This window comes from Glandiceps talaboti, chromosome 15 (genome assembly GCF_964340395.1).
Source record: "Glandiceps talaboti chromosome 15, keGlaTala1.1, whole genome shotgun sequence".
Taxonomy (NCBI): Eukaryota; Metazoa; Hemichordata; class Enteropneusta; family Spengelidae; genus Glandiceps; species Glandiceps talaboti.
In genome coordinates this window covers 14,952,293-14,967,150 of record NC_135563.1, presented here as the reverse complement: position 1 = coordinate 14,967,150, position 14,858 = coordinate 14,952,293, and the positions used below count along the sequence as shown (strand labels likewise).

Sequence of the window (14,858 nt, the reverse complement as noted above, 5' to 3'; positions counted from 1 at the left end):
TGAAAACAGCCAATATAATGAAGAGACTTTTATGGCAGTCCATCTTGAGGAATCCTGAAAATACACGTTATGTTTAGTTACTATAACTTGTATTCTCTCCAACTTAGAGAGAGAGAGAGAGAGAGAGAGAGAGAGAGAGAGAGAGAGAGAGAGAGAGAGAGAGAGAGAGAGAGAGAGAGAGAGAGAGAGAGAGAGAGAGAGAGAGAGAGAGAGAGAGAGAGAGAGAGAGAGAGATGAGTCTTACAATATGTTTATGTAGGTGCACGCACCACTGTTTATAAATTCATATACATCTTGTAAACTGTCATCTACTCGAATTAGTTAATTCTAAGAAAGAAAATAGCAAGAACAAATAACAAAAAATGTACCAATTTCATGTAAATAAAATTACAAACATAAGTACAATATACACATCATATCACCCAACCCTAGAAAAACGATAAGAAATATATGCCTACCCATACACTTGATATAGTCACGGCTTGGTCTGCAAATAGCACGATTCACACTTATGCCTTAGATTATTTGCAGTACACAAAATGATTTTTTTCCTAGATAATACTACATTTATAGGCGATTTTTGAATGAAAACATGTAACAAAAGAAAGAGACAAAATAATGCAAACTCGTGTACATCTAATTAACTTTATTACACTATGATATTTCCGTGCGTGTGCTCCATTGTTTTACCGCTACCATATTAATATATGCTATTTTCGTAATAATTATGAAATCGACGGGAAATCAAAACGTGTAAATTACTAATCATAATATACCATGACTTGCAAAAATATTGATTATTTTCCTGCTTTTTGAACATAGCTTATTAATAAACTAAAATTGGTAAAATGATTATAATGGAAATAATTATGTCAATTGTTACGACCCCTTTTGTTTTAGAAAAATTGTCATTTTTTTGGTGTGAAAATCTAGAATAGAATTTTGATATATAGGAAGCTACAACTAATGAATATAGTGGATCGTTTATTTAGTATTGAGCAGTGTCACGCTTTTCTTTATCTGTCCCACATGGTCTTTGCTTTTGTAAATAAATAAACCAAAAAAATAGAAGAAAAATAGAAAAAAATGTAGGGTTTATCCTACATAGATCGCTCTACAGTCACTACCGATTATATTAAACAGTCACTACCGATTATATTAAACAGTCACTACCGATTAAATGTGAGTTTTTCTCATTTTGAGAATAATGGCCGTGTGAAAAACACACACCATATACCCATACGTTTATTTCAGAACATATTTTCGGGAAAAGATTTTTTTAAATGTAATAACATATATGTATATACGCGCTATTTATTTGACGCTGTAGCAAGTACTACGTGTACTCTGCAAGTGGTGTGGAACTCTATCATACAGACAAAATGAAAAAAGACAGTCAAAATAAAGGTGTATCATTGGCATTCATGGACACAGCATTTGTCTATAAATATTGTACTAAAGTGTCAATTTTTGCATAGAGATCTGACGAACAATTCGATTGGTGGTACAACATTTTTAAAACAGATTAATCTGAACAAATCTTAGCTTTGCTTTTCAAACACTCTAGGTAGATTTAAAACAGGTTGATCTGAACAAATCTTAGCTTTTTAACCACTCTAGCTAGATTTTGCCCTGCCTTCAGAAATCAGGTCACCAAAGTTATTAAGATTAAATGTCGCATCCGAATGGCCAATATGTCCCGCCAAATTAAATAGGTAATGAACTGCGGTTGAACGCAATAAAATTCCAATCAAGTTTACAATTTTGTTATCCCTTTTCTAATTCGGTAGGGCTATAGAATTTGACAACAAATATATATTCAAAGATCATCAGATTCTGAAATAATCATCATCATAATGTCGATATTAGGTAAGCACACCCAGTAGTCTGACGTCAGATTCAATTTGGCTATATTCAAGCTTAGATGTAAAACTTCAAATTAACAGTTTTACAATCTAGTTGTAAAGACAACATGAAGCCAAAAATGATAGTTGAAACATGCTACCTACCTGTTGTGAGCTCCTAAATTTGAAAATTAATTTTGTAATTAGTATCGTTAACGATTTTTAATGTTTCCGCACGACCGGCTGCAGATAAACGTCATCAGGTTATTGTCTTTCATGGACCAGCTGACGCATCGTTAACTGTAGATTTAAAGATGGGATGATGAGTATAAATGTGTCGATTTCCGGCTTTATGTTAATATTAGTTATGTGTTAATGAATAATCATGAATGTAGGCATGTGAATAAAGGTGAGGGAACTTTTTTCAACTTTTCAACCCCATCATTCTACATTGCCCGTACCTTTGCCTTCTCCCCTTGCTCACAGTCTGGTGAAATATGAGTTGTCTGTCTTGTCTCTCTCTCTTTTTTACTCTCACTCTCTCCTGTTGCTCTGTTTAAGTCATTATGTCATCGCCCCATCTTCTATGTATGTATGTATGTATGTATGTATGTATGTATGTATGTATGTATGTATGTATGTATGTATGTTTGTCTCGCATCTCCCACCCCATCTGTCTGTCTGTCTGTCTGTCTGTCTGTTTCTTGTACCATTGCATCTAAAACACACATGTACCATACATACACTATTGCATACCAGTAGTTCCATACCCCTAGTCTTCAAAAACACATATACCATACATACACTATTACCTTGTGTTTGATAGTTGGTGAGCAGAACACGTACATACTGCTGGTAAGAATCTTTATTTACAATCTTAAGAGAATATCACATCTACATATATATACATTAATAATGACTATCAGAACAAGACTCAAATCTTATGGAGATTGATCTTTCAGCTACGCTGCTGCCGCCATTCTGTGGCACCAACTACCTAACACTGTCCGCTCTGCACTGAGTATTGAGACTTTCAGCTTGTGCCCCCTTAGCTTCAAATAGCTAGAATACAAATTGATTCAAACTTTGAATTTATAATTATTATTTACATTAAGTACAAAAACCGTTGTGGTTTTCAAAGGTTTTACACAGCACAAATGTGTAATATTTATATGTGACAATAAACTGACACCAAATAATTTCAAATGACAATAAAACAAGGAAAAATTATAAAATTTAAATATTCATGAACAGAGAATAGAAAATTAATGAATGAATAAAAAGATTCACAAGTAAAGAAAATTACAAATTGCTGGAAATGTCATGTTGTTTTTGCAGATGATAAAGCAAATGTTGTGATGTAAATGAACAATGTTCAGATTCTGAATTATTCTCACACGTTATACTTTTTGAAAAAACATAAATTTCCATATTTTTAGATGTTTTATAAAATTGTCAAATCTCTGTCTTTGTCTGAGATTTAAGAAGTCCAAGTTCATTCTTTTTGAATATTTTGTTCATATAATTTGTTTGTACACTTCGTTGTAAGTTCAATTCATTTTTTCTTCTTATCATCAGTGTTGTCAATTTCTGGTTCAGTTGCTCCTTCTTCGTCAGGATCAACTTCAGGTGGTGGTGGTGGTGGTAAGATGTTTGGGAATTCATGTGTTTCATCTTGTGTGAGGGCCTCCTTCTCTTTCAACACTGTTTCTATCTGTAAGAGTCTATTGAAGTATGCAACTCTTTCTCCTCTGCATGGCGCCCCCAACTTGATAAACTTTGCACCAACACCAACAGCCTAGGAGATAATACGAAGTGTTATTTGTCTCTTGTTGTAGCCATGACAACATGGATGTCAAGGTTACATTATGCAATGAACATTGCTCAAGTGGAGTTTTCTTACTTGTCATATTTTTTATTTATTTTTTAAATTAAATTTTTTATCTGGAAACATTATCTGCATCATAACAGGTGAATGGGATATTGTCAAGATCCTCTTTCAGTTGGTTCTTTTGAATAAAGAATGAAAAATACAAAACATACAGATATTTCCTCACAATGCTCCATAAAAAGTTGCCAAAAACTGAGTATGAACAACACCAATCTGTAATACATACATTGTGTATGATGTATGGCTTGTCTTTGAACTAACAAAATATGTAAATAGAATATTATGTCTGACATTGCTACTGTATACAACAAATCAATGTAAATGATTGTCAGGAGTGTCTCAACAGACAGAAACTAGTATCAAAACTACACATAACAACATCTCCTTTCTACAGTTTCACAGTACATAGTATATCTAATAATGCAAAACGACTTACTAAATCTGCTAGCAAACTCTCTCCACTCTCGGCTTGCACAGTTGAAAGAACACAATCTAGTGCTTCATCTAAACAAACGAAAAAGAAAATTTTGTAGAAATTTTAATAAAGGGTTTTGTGAAAATACAGCATACATATCAACTGTTAAATAGAGTCTAGTCTACATCCAAGGATTGTATAAATAATACATAGACAAATAATACTATTAATGATATAATCTCCCAATCACAACATTTTTTTATTTAGGATGAATTATTGTGTATGACGTCCTACTTTACACCATGGACAAGCCAAGTTATTGTCTTTGAACTGAAAATATGGATTATACACCCTGGTTGTTATACATTATAACAACCTGTGTCTATGTCACTGGCTCTGTACAGGGTCCTTGAAGTATCAGTCACAACATTCCAATATTGCTAAATTGCCAGTATTTCATAACTAATGCCTGGGGAGGTATAATTATATTAATTGCCAATATTTTCTTTATTCAGCCAGAAAATATCATGACCTAAGGGTTGTCACTATGAACCACTAGACGAGTAGTAACAAGACCCCTTAGATCACTTGTATTCTTTAGCTGAATGAAAAGAAATATTGGGGAATAACTTCTGATTGTCCATCACTATGTAAATATTCAAAATATTTATTTGATATAGGTACTAACAGGGAACTCGAACCAACATAGATGAAGGAAAGTTTATTTGATATACACAAAGGAATTACAACTTTTCACTTAGATTCCATACATTTGGTATCTGTGAAATGTAGAAGGATTGAAAACCTACCATTCAGGAACCTGACTGCATTAATTGTGTCTGTAATTGTTGTCATTTGCTGTAGTTTTAAGACAACAGCACTAGACTTGCATTCACCGAAACCTTCCGATACAAATCTTTCAGTGCGTGGATAAAGATGATCTCCCATGATATAACATTTCTCACTCAGCTTCTCAGATAACTTTAGCCAGGGTTCAGCATCCTGTTTGTGGAGATTAATAAAAATGAAAGAAATTATGGTACTTTTATGCAATATTCCTTTCTTGGAGATGACATGAATGTCGTATAGAACCTGTAAAATGATAAACTGACACAGAGTTTCTGTATTTCATTTGTAAGTAAGTGTCTCCTCTTTACATGCAATGTACCTGTATTGAGAGAAAGTGGATAAACAAGAGAAAATTCAAAAGGCATGCATGACCTCTAGATGGCAGTCTCTAAAATTTGCCCATGGGCATGCAGCAAGACTAAAGTTTTTGTGTGTGTGACTATGATACGTTAACTCATCTCATTAAAGTTACGGTCATCCCTTATGATAAACAAAAGTATGGAGAAGAAACAGAATGATTTCTGAATCTCGTTACTATTGTCAAAATGCTTCTGATGAATACAACCACAGTAACACTACCTTCCTAAAGGACAATAGTAATTAGTATACGTTGGATAAAAGATGAATATGTGATGGAAGAAGTTGACTTAATTATCAGTGTGTTACATAAGCTCAAGAAGTTAGTATGTTCATTGAGATTTCTGGTAATACTTTCACTTCAACTTTTTGTTATCACAATATTGACATTATGGAGGTCTATGTCAAGCACTGCATTTTTGTATTTGTTGGCTGTGATACAAACAAAGAAGTGCTAGCAGGTGGGTTGTGTTCACATTTGGACATTACATTTTGGCAAAAGAAAATGCAGTCCTCAATTAGGTGATTTAATTGAGTAATGCTTAAAATGAACACACTTCAATTTTGAAGCTTACAACATAAAAACCTGAAACAACGACTTAGAAGTATGAGACAGATTGTTACACATCTATTCAAGCAATGATTGTGTATATTATAAACAATAGATTTGGAACATGCTAATATTTCACAGAAAACTGACCTTTGGTTTGGAAAGTTTACCCTGATATTTTGAAACATAAACAGTAAGCAATTTGACTGAATGACACAATGGACAGTAAGTGAAAGTGCATTTAATTATAATTTGGAGTTGATGAGGATGTTGTTTTAACTCTAGTAATCTTGCTGCTACATACATATGAATGACTACTGAGAAATGACAGTGGATTGACAGACACACAGATAGGAATAAATAGAACATACAAATGCACTATAGCAGCCATAATATGATAGATTTCCCTGAAATTAATGAAACATTTGTTGAGAACTGTGCCTGAAAGTACCGTCACAATGTTAGAAGAGACAATAATTCATTAGTCATTATCTAATTCAAGAAAAGTTGATCTTCTAAAAAGTATATTCATTACATATTTCTACATCTATTAACTGTGGATATAAAACATGCTAATTTGTCAAAAGTGTAGCAAGACTGACCTTTGAACCGAAGAGTTTGCCCTGATATTTTGAAATGTGAGAAATTTACAAAAGTGACATACAGGTAGTAATTAAAATTCACTTGTGTATTAATTAAATGAAAGGTGGCAGAAAAAAGTACAATATATAGTTGAAATGTCAACTAGTGGAACTTTGTAATAAGCTCTGAGCATGGATGTAATACTATAGCTGATATTACCGCCATGTTCAAAGCATGGATGCATCTAAATGGTGTATAGCTGATCCATGTTTTGAGCTTGTGAAGTTGTATATTTTGATGATAAACTGTTTATATATCATTCTGCAGTCTATTTCTGCCGTCAAAGATTTTGTGTTTAATGTACATGCAGCTGATCATGCTGCTACCTACATTCTATAAAACAATCCCACACTCGTATGGAAATTTTAAATCAAGGATCAAGGAAGATCAGTGGCAAGAAAACGAGAAGAAGAAGGCTTAAAAAGTTCATATTTGCAGTGTGTTGTGACAATGGAATTCTTGTTTGTACAATCTCCTTACTGTTGTGGTAGTGTGTATCTCACAGTGATTTTTGCCAAGTGTGAGAAATGAATAATTTTATGAATATAGTTGAAGTTTGTTATGACAATGGAAATATTTGCATGGTACCAGTATCCTTGCTGCTGTGGTAGTGTCTACATTATTACGACTTATGTGTGAAGTTACGCTGACTCAGAGAAATGAGGGATGATATACATATATTTATATATTCATGCTATGATATTATTTTACATTCATATTTCTATACCTACATTCATTCAAGTCTGTCAAACCATAGATGTGAAACATGCTAATACATGGTATCACCAACGGTAGAAAAACTAACCTTTGAACTTGAATGTTTGCCCTGTTGTTTTTTGAAAAGTGAAAGTTTATGCAAATTTGATTTTTTAAATAATTGAGATGTAAAGTGTGAATGTTTTACTCAATTTATGTAAAAAAAAAATGATGTGAAAATATGAAAGTTTGAAATCACATCTATCCAAAGTACTACTAATCTATTGATGCTATTTCTACATCTACATTCCAATTCCTATCAAATATAAATATGAAACATGCTAACTAATATGTATATACATCACAACAGTAGCAAGACTGACCTTTGAACTTGACACTTTGACCTGATGTTTTTGAGATGTGAAAAATCCATACAAATTTTACTATGTTGTTAAGAAGGTTATTAGTAATCTGAGAAAGTGAATAAGGAATTTTTCTATAGTCGAACAAAATCATAACTTGTGATCCAAACAACTAGTCCCTGTTTGGAAAGACTCAGTGCCAAAACTAAGGTTTTGAGGGCATGAAGTTTATACTTACTTGTTTTTTGAGTGGATCAATGATTGCAATGATGGCAGGATATCTGGTTATCAGATCGTTATAAACTTCAACCATGTCATCAGGTCCTTTGAACACTCCTGTAGTAATCTCATACTTCCCCTTGTCCTGTATAAACCATACCAAAGTCAAATATCAGTTACTTTGAAATTGAGTCAAGTTCTCTGTCCAAAGATGTGGATCCTGGCAGACTCAAAATGTCAAAGGTCACCAAAGTACATATGGGAGAATAGAGAGAATAACTAGATTTGTTGTTGTGGTTACTCACAATCGTTTGTTTTATAGCATGTGATCAACAGGAGTGCCAACAATGCTGAATCTTTCAGCATGAGAGAATACATGCAATATCTTATTTAGATCCATCATTGCAATTTTTTGTCAATTGTTAGTTGTCATTATGAACAATCACAAAGTGCATAGATACTATCTCCAGAGTATAATAATTTAATAAACTTTTGATGTCGTCAACTCAAAAGTTTATACCATGAACATGGGCCTCAAATTCTCAAGGATATAAACTTGTATATGGGAATTCATATGGTTTAGTATCTATTCTATGCAATGACTTTAACTGCATATTAAACTCTCTCATGAATGAGGGAACATGGGGAGGAGAGATCCTGTGTTGAAATTCAGGACACACAGTAGGTCCTACGCCATGTTGTACAGGCTTTGTCCCAATGAGAGAGAGATAGCTCAGTACCCGGTAGTACACGTGCCTTTTGGTACCAAGTATACATATTTAAAGAAATATTCCCAATTTTTGGTGGCTTTTGACCTTTTGATGACATTACTTCAATTAATCATCTTGACATCAAGACATAATGACTCTGAAAGTATACTGCTTTGGACCACAACAAATGCACCAAATTGATAGAAAATTATGAAAAATTATGTAAAATTTATATGAAAATATTTCTACATAATGTTTGGAATATGACCGTCGTGCTACTACTAATATATATTAGAATATGAAGTCTAAACATCAAATGAAATGATAGATGATCTATTAGGTCTATTCATTCAATGAAATGATAGATGGTCTATTTAGTCTATCTATCCATTCATGAAATGATAGATGTTTTTTTTGTCTATCCATTCATGAAATGATAGATGGTCTATCTGGTCTATTCATTCCATGAAATATAGATGGTCTATCTGATATATTCATTCCATTAACTCTACTGTCTAAATACCCACGTCTACTCTTGCTCTCTGAAAGATCTTGGAATACCTTCTGATATACAGGTTTTGGTATTCGAATTGCATTGGCTTAAAAAATTTTGTCTCTGGTTCATAAATATTTTGTGAGGCAGAGACTACAACCATCAATAAGTTACTAATGTACACTCCTCTGTTTTACATCTACCTAAATAGTAGGATTTTGTAGTGTACTATGTATACGAAAAAGAAAAGAATTTTTTTTAATGGTGTAGACATGATTGAATATGATCTAGAGTGCATAACAATAAATTCAATCTATCAACACCTGTAGAAGTAGAATTACTCCAAGATCTTTCATGAAAAAAATGTTGTAACTGAACATGCTATGATGTCACAACAATAAAGCAACTGACCTTTGAACCGGCGAGTTTGCCCTGGTATTTTTGAAACGTGAAAATTTTATACAAATGTGACTTTTAGTCATTTAGTTGGAAGTATGTACTTTTGATTTTTCGTGTTGGTAAGTGGATTGTGTATGTTAGTTGCTTTTAAAATAGTGATTTCATTTGCCTGTAGCCTAGGCTAGACGCTTGTGGAACAATTCAAGTTTATATGCTGGCTTCACAAAACTCACTGGATGAGCTAAAGTGCACAGTCCACTCTCCCCACCTGTAGTTTGTCAAGTGTCCTCACTCACTTGTCTCGGTGTTACTAACACTAAAAACTCTCTCTACCAAGGCTTACCCACTTGGTATAACAGAAATCTGTTCTGAGTTTGAAATTACCACCTACAGCTGTGTATTTAAATCTAAGTAGATCTTTAATTGTAATTGGCTACCCTTTGAACTTAAGTCATGTGGTGACGTGATCCTTGTAGGTTTACATATAAAATCCTATTGTTACATGTAAAATGCAATTGGTGAATTTGTGGTGAATGCATAATATGATATATTAAATAAATGATAATTTATTATTATATAATAAATGATTTTGAGCAACACTGAACATTTTCAAATTTTCCCATATTATTCCACACACAACAAATACTTGACCATATGGCTCGTATTTGTATTAGTTCACGGAATCATACTTGGAGCATTATGACATAAAACTAAGGTTGATTTTGTGGGATTGGATTATATATTTATACATAATATCATATCAATACATATGTCATGTGTGCACTGCAATACAACATAGTGAATTAAAGGGACACATAACATCAATTGTGTTGTAACTGGCAGCATTCAAGATAAGAAGAATGCACTCTTTAGAGTTTTGTGTCTGGTGGTATTTTATATTAATTAGTCAGTTCTTTTTTGTGTATGTGGAACCATGATTCACAATAAAGTGAAGAGTGGTCTATTTCTTTACATTGTAATCAGGACCTTATGATGCTTCTAATCATGTGATGTTGAATATTGAAGTCAATTGTCACAAAATTCCTTGTTATTATCACCGAAGTCAAAATAGACAACGATATATTGCTCTTGTAAACGATATATTGCTCTTGTGAGTCCAAAAATATGACAAATCTTTGATTGTATAAAGGGAATTGAAGAGGGTGTACTTCCTTACCATATCAAACATCTCATGAGCAGCACAATGTAAAACAATATGGAAATCTTCAGCTGGAGTCAATCCTAACTGAGTCATAGATTCTTGGATCAGATCTAAGGCTTGCTCTGGTTTGTCATATGTCGGCATGTAACAGCCTAAATCATTCACATTCTTTGAGACAACCTGTTTAAAAAATAAACAAGTCGTCAGGTTTTATAAGCACATTGAGTTGAGTATGTCTCAAATACTAGACTAAAACAAACTAAGTAGCTCATTGAAAACACAGAATATGTCAATAGGTGACTTAGAGTGTCCAGTACTTTAAATCTTTGCTGATTCCCATTATTCCTCTCTGTCTCTGTCTGTCTCTTTTGCTCTGTCACTCCCTCTTGTCATTCTATTCTGTGCACAACAGAGAAGTATAAATATAGTTGTAAAATATCTTGAGATCTTCTTAGCTACAATGAATCTCCACAGATTGCTGGCTTTACCTGGCTGAATGCATTTTGTCTCCAGCTATGTATGTATGGATACAATGGTGTTATTGAACTCACCCCAAATTTAGTGAAAAGTGCTTTTCCAACTTGGTTGTAGATATTACAAATTTGTTTGATGGCCTGATGACAGAAAAAAATACACAAAAAATAAAGTTAACCAAAAATGTAATTGTGACGAATTTACGACAGGCAGGCAGACAGACAGGCAGGCAGGCATACACACATATAGACAAACAAAAAGACAACTCAGGAGATATAAGAAGGAAGAGACAATGACAGTGTAAGGAACAGATTGACAAAGGTAAAAGTAATATGTTCTGGAGACAATAGGAGGCTGGACAAATGTGGGGAGTGAGGGACATTTATTGATAGAAATGAACAAATGAAACAGAAGGAGATTAGGACATGTTTCATACCTCATCCATTGGTTTGCCTGGCTGTGGTACAATCATTACTTCTTTGAACATGTTCAATTTACAAGCTGCTGCTTTACCAAAACTCAATATAGTTGCCATGGGCAGGGGGAGTCTGTATTTCTCAGGAGTCTGAAAATAAAACATTGAACAAGGTCAATATAATATTCATTTTCATATTCATATGTATGTGTTGAATGGTTGAATTTGATTAGTTATATATACATTATGCCATACTATAAGAGAGACAAAAAAGATTTCATGGTTTGGTCACTTGCAGTTCGCAACTTGTTTTGGGCCAAAAGTGGAGGCCGAAACAGTTACATTTTGTTGTGTAAAGACAACAGAGATGAAACTATCTGTCATTTTCTGTGTTGTTCCAGCTGTACTGTTTTATTAGCAATTACCATTTATCAAAACAAGACATTTATCAGAACTACTACTGTAATGCTTCTTTAAGAACACATAGAGCTGTTTTACATAAACAGTTTGTTAAAGTCTTCATGCATTGCCATACACTTAGTGTTCATGACCAAATTTTAGTCCTCACTTTTGCCACTTACAATCAATTCTTATGTCCAAAAAAGGGCAGAACTTCAGTAACCAGAATATAGTGTATACAACGTCAATGATATGCTTACAAATTACTAGTACATAGCTTTGTTATAGATTGTGTGTGTGTGTGTGTGTGTGTGTGTGTGTGTGTGTGTGTGTGTGTGTGTGTGTGTGTGTGTGTGTGTGAAGAGCAACACACTTTATGCATAAATCACAAGAATCATTGAGATTGTTATTGACATACCTGTTCATATCTGAGACTAGCAATGTGTTCAAATAAGTGAATTTTCTTTAACAGAGCACCTGTTTTAACCATACTCTGAGAGACAGCACATAGAGAATTACTACCAGTAAATAACTGTTCTTTAGGTTCCTCAACAACCACAGTAGCTGACTTGGCACTACCCTTCTTTCTGGCTTTAGGTGAAGCTCTGTCTTCTTTAGTAGTTTCTTTCTGTGGTTGTTGAGGAGGTTCCTGCTCAGCTTGTTGTTCTTTAAGTAGTCTTTCTTTCTCTTCCTGCTCCTCTTTTAGTTTTTCAATTATTTCACTGAGGAGTAGAAATCAACACAAATCAGACATATTTTCATATGTACATATTTTTTGATAAACCAAACTCTAACAATTGAAATCCTAACTATATTATTTGTGTATTACAAAAGTTACAACACACAGCCAGTTCAGCTTAGTAAAGACCATATATCATGAGTTTTTGATCTGTCCCAGTGAATGATCTACCTTTTTCAGAATGACAAAATCTACAGTTCAATTGACTAGCAGGTAGTTACAGCTAACCTGTTGTAGTCAGTTCTGTACTATGTTGAACACAGCTTGCACATAAAATTAGTATTATAATTCAAATGAACTGCAGAGATGACAAATAACTATGGTTATTACATTGAGTTATTATTATTGTATGTAGAGTATGAATTACACTTTGAAGTGTTCATGGAGATGTTCTGTTATCTATCCATATGGAGATTTTCTTCCTCCTTATAAACTAATCAATATTAGTATATGCATTAGAGCACAGATAAGTAAGTATTTCTTCCTTGTCTGAGTTACACCAGCGTTACTTGCTATTTCTTGACAATCTGACAAGGAATTACAAAAAAAACCCCAACTTACTATATTGTTGTATCAATTTCCTTTTGATTGACAGGATTAAGACCTTTGAGCTTTTCACTTATTGGTCCATTGATATATTCGATGGCTGTCTGAACACACTGTTGTCTCTCGGCATCATCAGCCTCCCTTCTCTCTACTGGTGCACTGTCAGCTATTGTGGTCTGACTTGACAAATTAGTTGTAGTGATGTGCTATCAATTAAGAAAATGAAACCGTCAGACAAAAATCCCTAACTCTACCTCTGTGCAGCGTTCTCTCACACAGTGTGGTTTGAGCCTTAGCTTTCATTTGTAACTATAGTTTAACACATCAGTAAGTTTTCCAAAGATCATCAGATGAATGCAACTGTCTGTGTAAAACACTTTTTAGTTTTGACTCACCTTGTCAACACCTTTGACTATACAATGTACTTCTGTTTGTACAGTGGGTTGTCCTTTACTATCAAATACTTGCTGACTAACCAGTTTACTAATTGTTGATGGCTTTGATAAGGTTTCAAAATATTCTGACTGAAATTTAAAGAAAAAGTGTACTATTAGTAAACAGAAATGCCACAATCATAAAAATATTTAGGTTGTAAATTGGGAAAGTTCTGTCAAACTGTTTATACTTAATTAATGATACACTCGGATCACTTGGTGTTTTTGTGGTTACAACACACTAACATATATGACAGCAAAATCAATATATTCCAGGTTACATATAGATCGATTTTGCTGAGATTGTCCTAAGTACACAGACTATATGCAATAGTGATGATGATGATTATGATGATGCTGATGATAATGACGACAATCATCATCATCATCATCAGACACCACCACTCTATTATCACCATCGCCACCACCACCACCACCACCACCACCACCACCACCACCACCACCACCACCACCATCATCATCATCACAGTGACTGCAATCAACGACATGGGCAATTACCTATAGTACTAAATAATTTTAATAATTAAGAAAAACGACGACGATAACAATTATTATGCAACAAAAACAAAACAAACCACCATCAACAATAATACTACTACTTACAAGACGACCATATACATCATCTGGATTTTCATAGAACATGCTATTCAATATCTCTTCAATTTTTTCTGGTACTTGATTATTACGATAATACTGCACAGCTTTCTGCTTCGTTTCGTAAAACTCCCTGGCTGTTCTCTCTGAAGATCTGCTGGCCGCCATGGTGAATGGAACTTGGATTTTCGAAAAGCTGATCGACGAAGGTTCCACTAGAAAATTTTGACGTTGGAGTCCCAAACAATGATAATACAAAATTGTCAAAAACCCCAGAAATTCGAAGAGAAAATACGACAGTTCTGAGATACGGTATTGATCAATGAAGCATCGAAAAGTGAAATATAACCAATTCTTTGGAGCTCACATCATCGTTTCAAAACTTGGCGGCCATGTTGCTCGTTGCTAGGCATTCCTCTAATACTGAACTCTGGGTAAAAAGGGAATATGATCTTTTGATTTTCTTATGAGGAAAAATTGACGTAGATTTGCACGTTTGTGTCATAAATAACCATAACAGATACAGGATGTTTCAAGAAAGAGCATAATTCTACGTCTTTTAGGCGGAATTAATGACCCATATCTCCAGGATATTAACCCGGAAGTGAATATCTCTGTTTATACGCAACGAAAACAAAGGTCAATCA

General features: G+C 33.8%; 1 protein-coding gene across 1 annotated transcript; it reads right to left on the bottom strand.

Moving 5' to 3' along the window:
* Positions 1–2,700: 2,700 nt before the first annotated feature.
* Positions 2,701–14,692, bottom strand: LOC144446548 (enolase 4-like). The gene is made up of 11 exons (XM_078136334.1): positions 14,221–14,692; positions 13,558–13,686; positions 13,178–13,368; positions 12,296–12,599; positions 11,500–11,628; positions 11,141–11,203; positions 10,605–10,769; positions 7,845–7,970; positions 4,960–5,152; positions 4,172–4,239; positions 2,701–3,642 (listed from the first exon to the last, which is right to left on the bottom strand). The coding sequence occupies exons 1-11, from the start codon at positions 14,377–14,379 to the stop codon at positions 3,400–3,402; spliced, it is 1,770 nt and encodes a 589-aa protein (XP_077992460.1). The 5' UTR covers positions 14,380–14,692; the 3' UTR covers positions 2,701–3,399.
* Between the last annotated feature and the right edge of the window lie 166 nt (positions 14,693–14,858).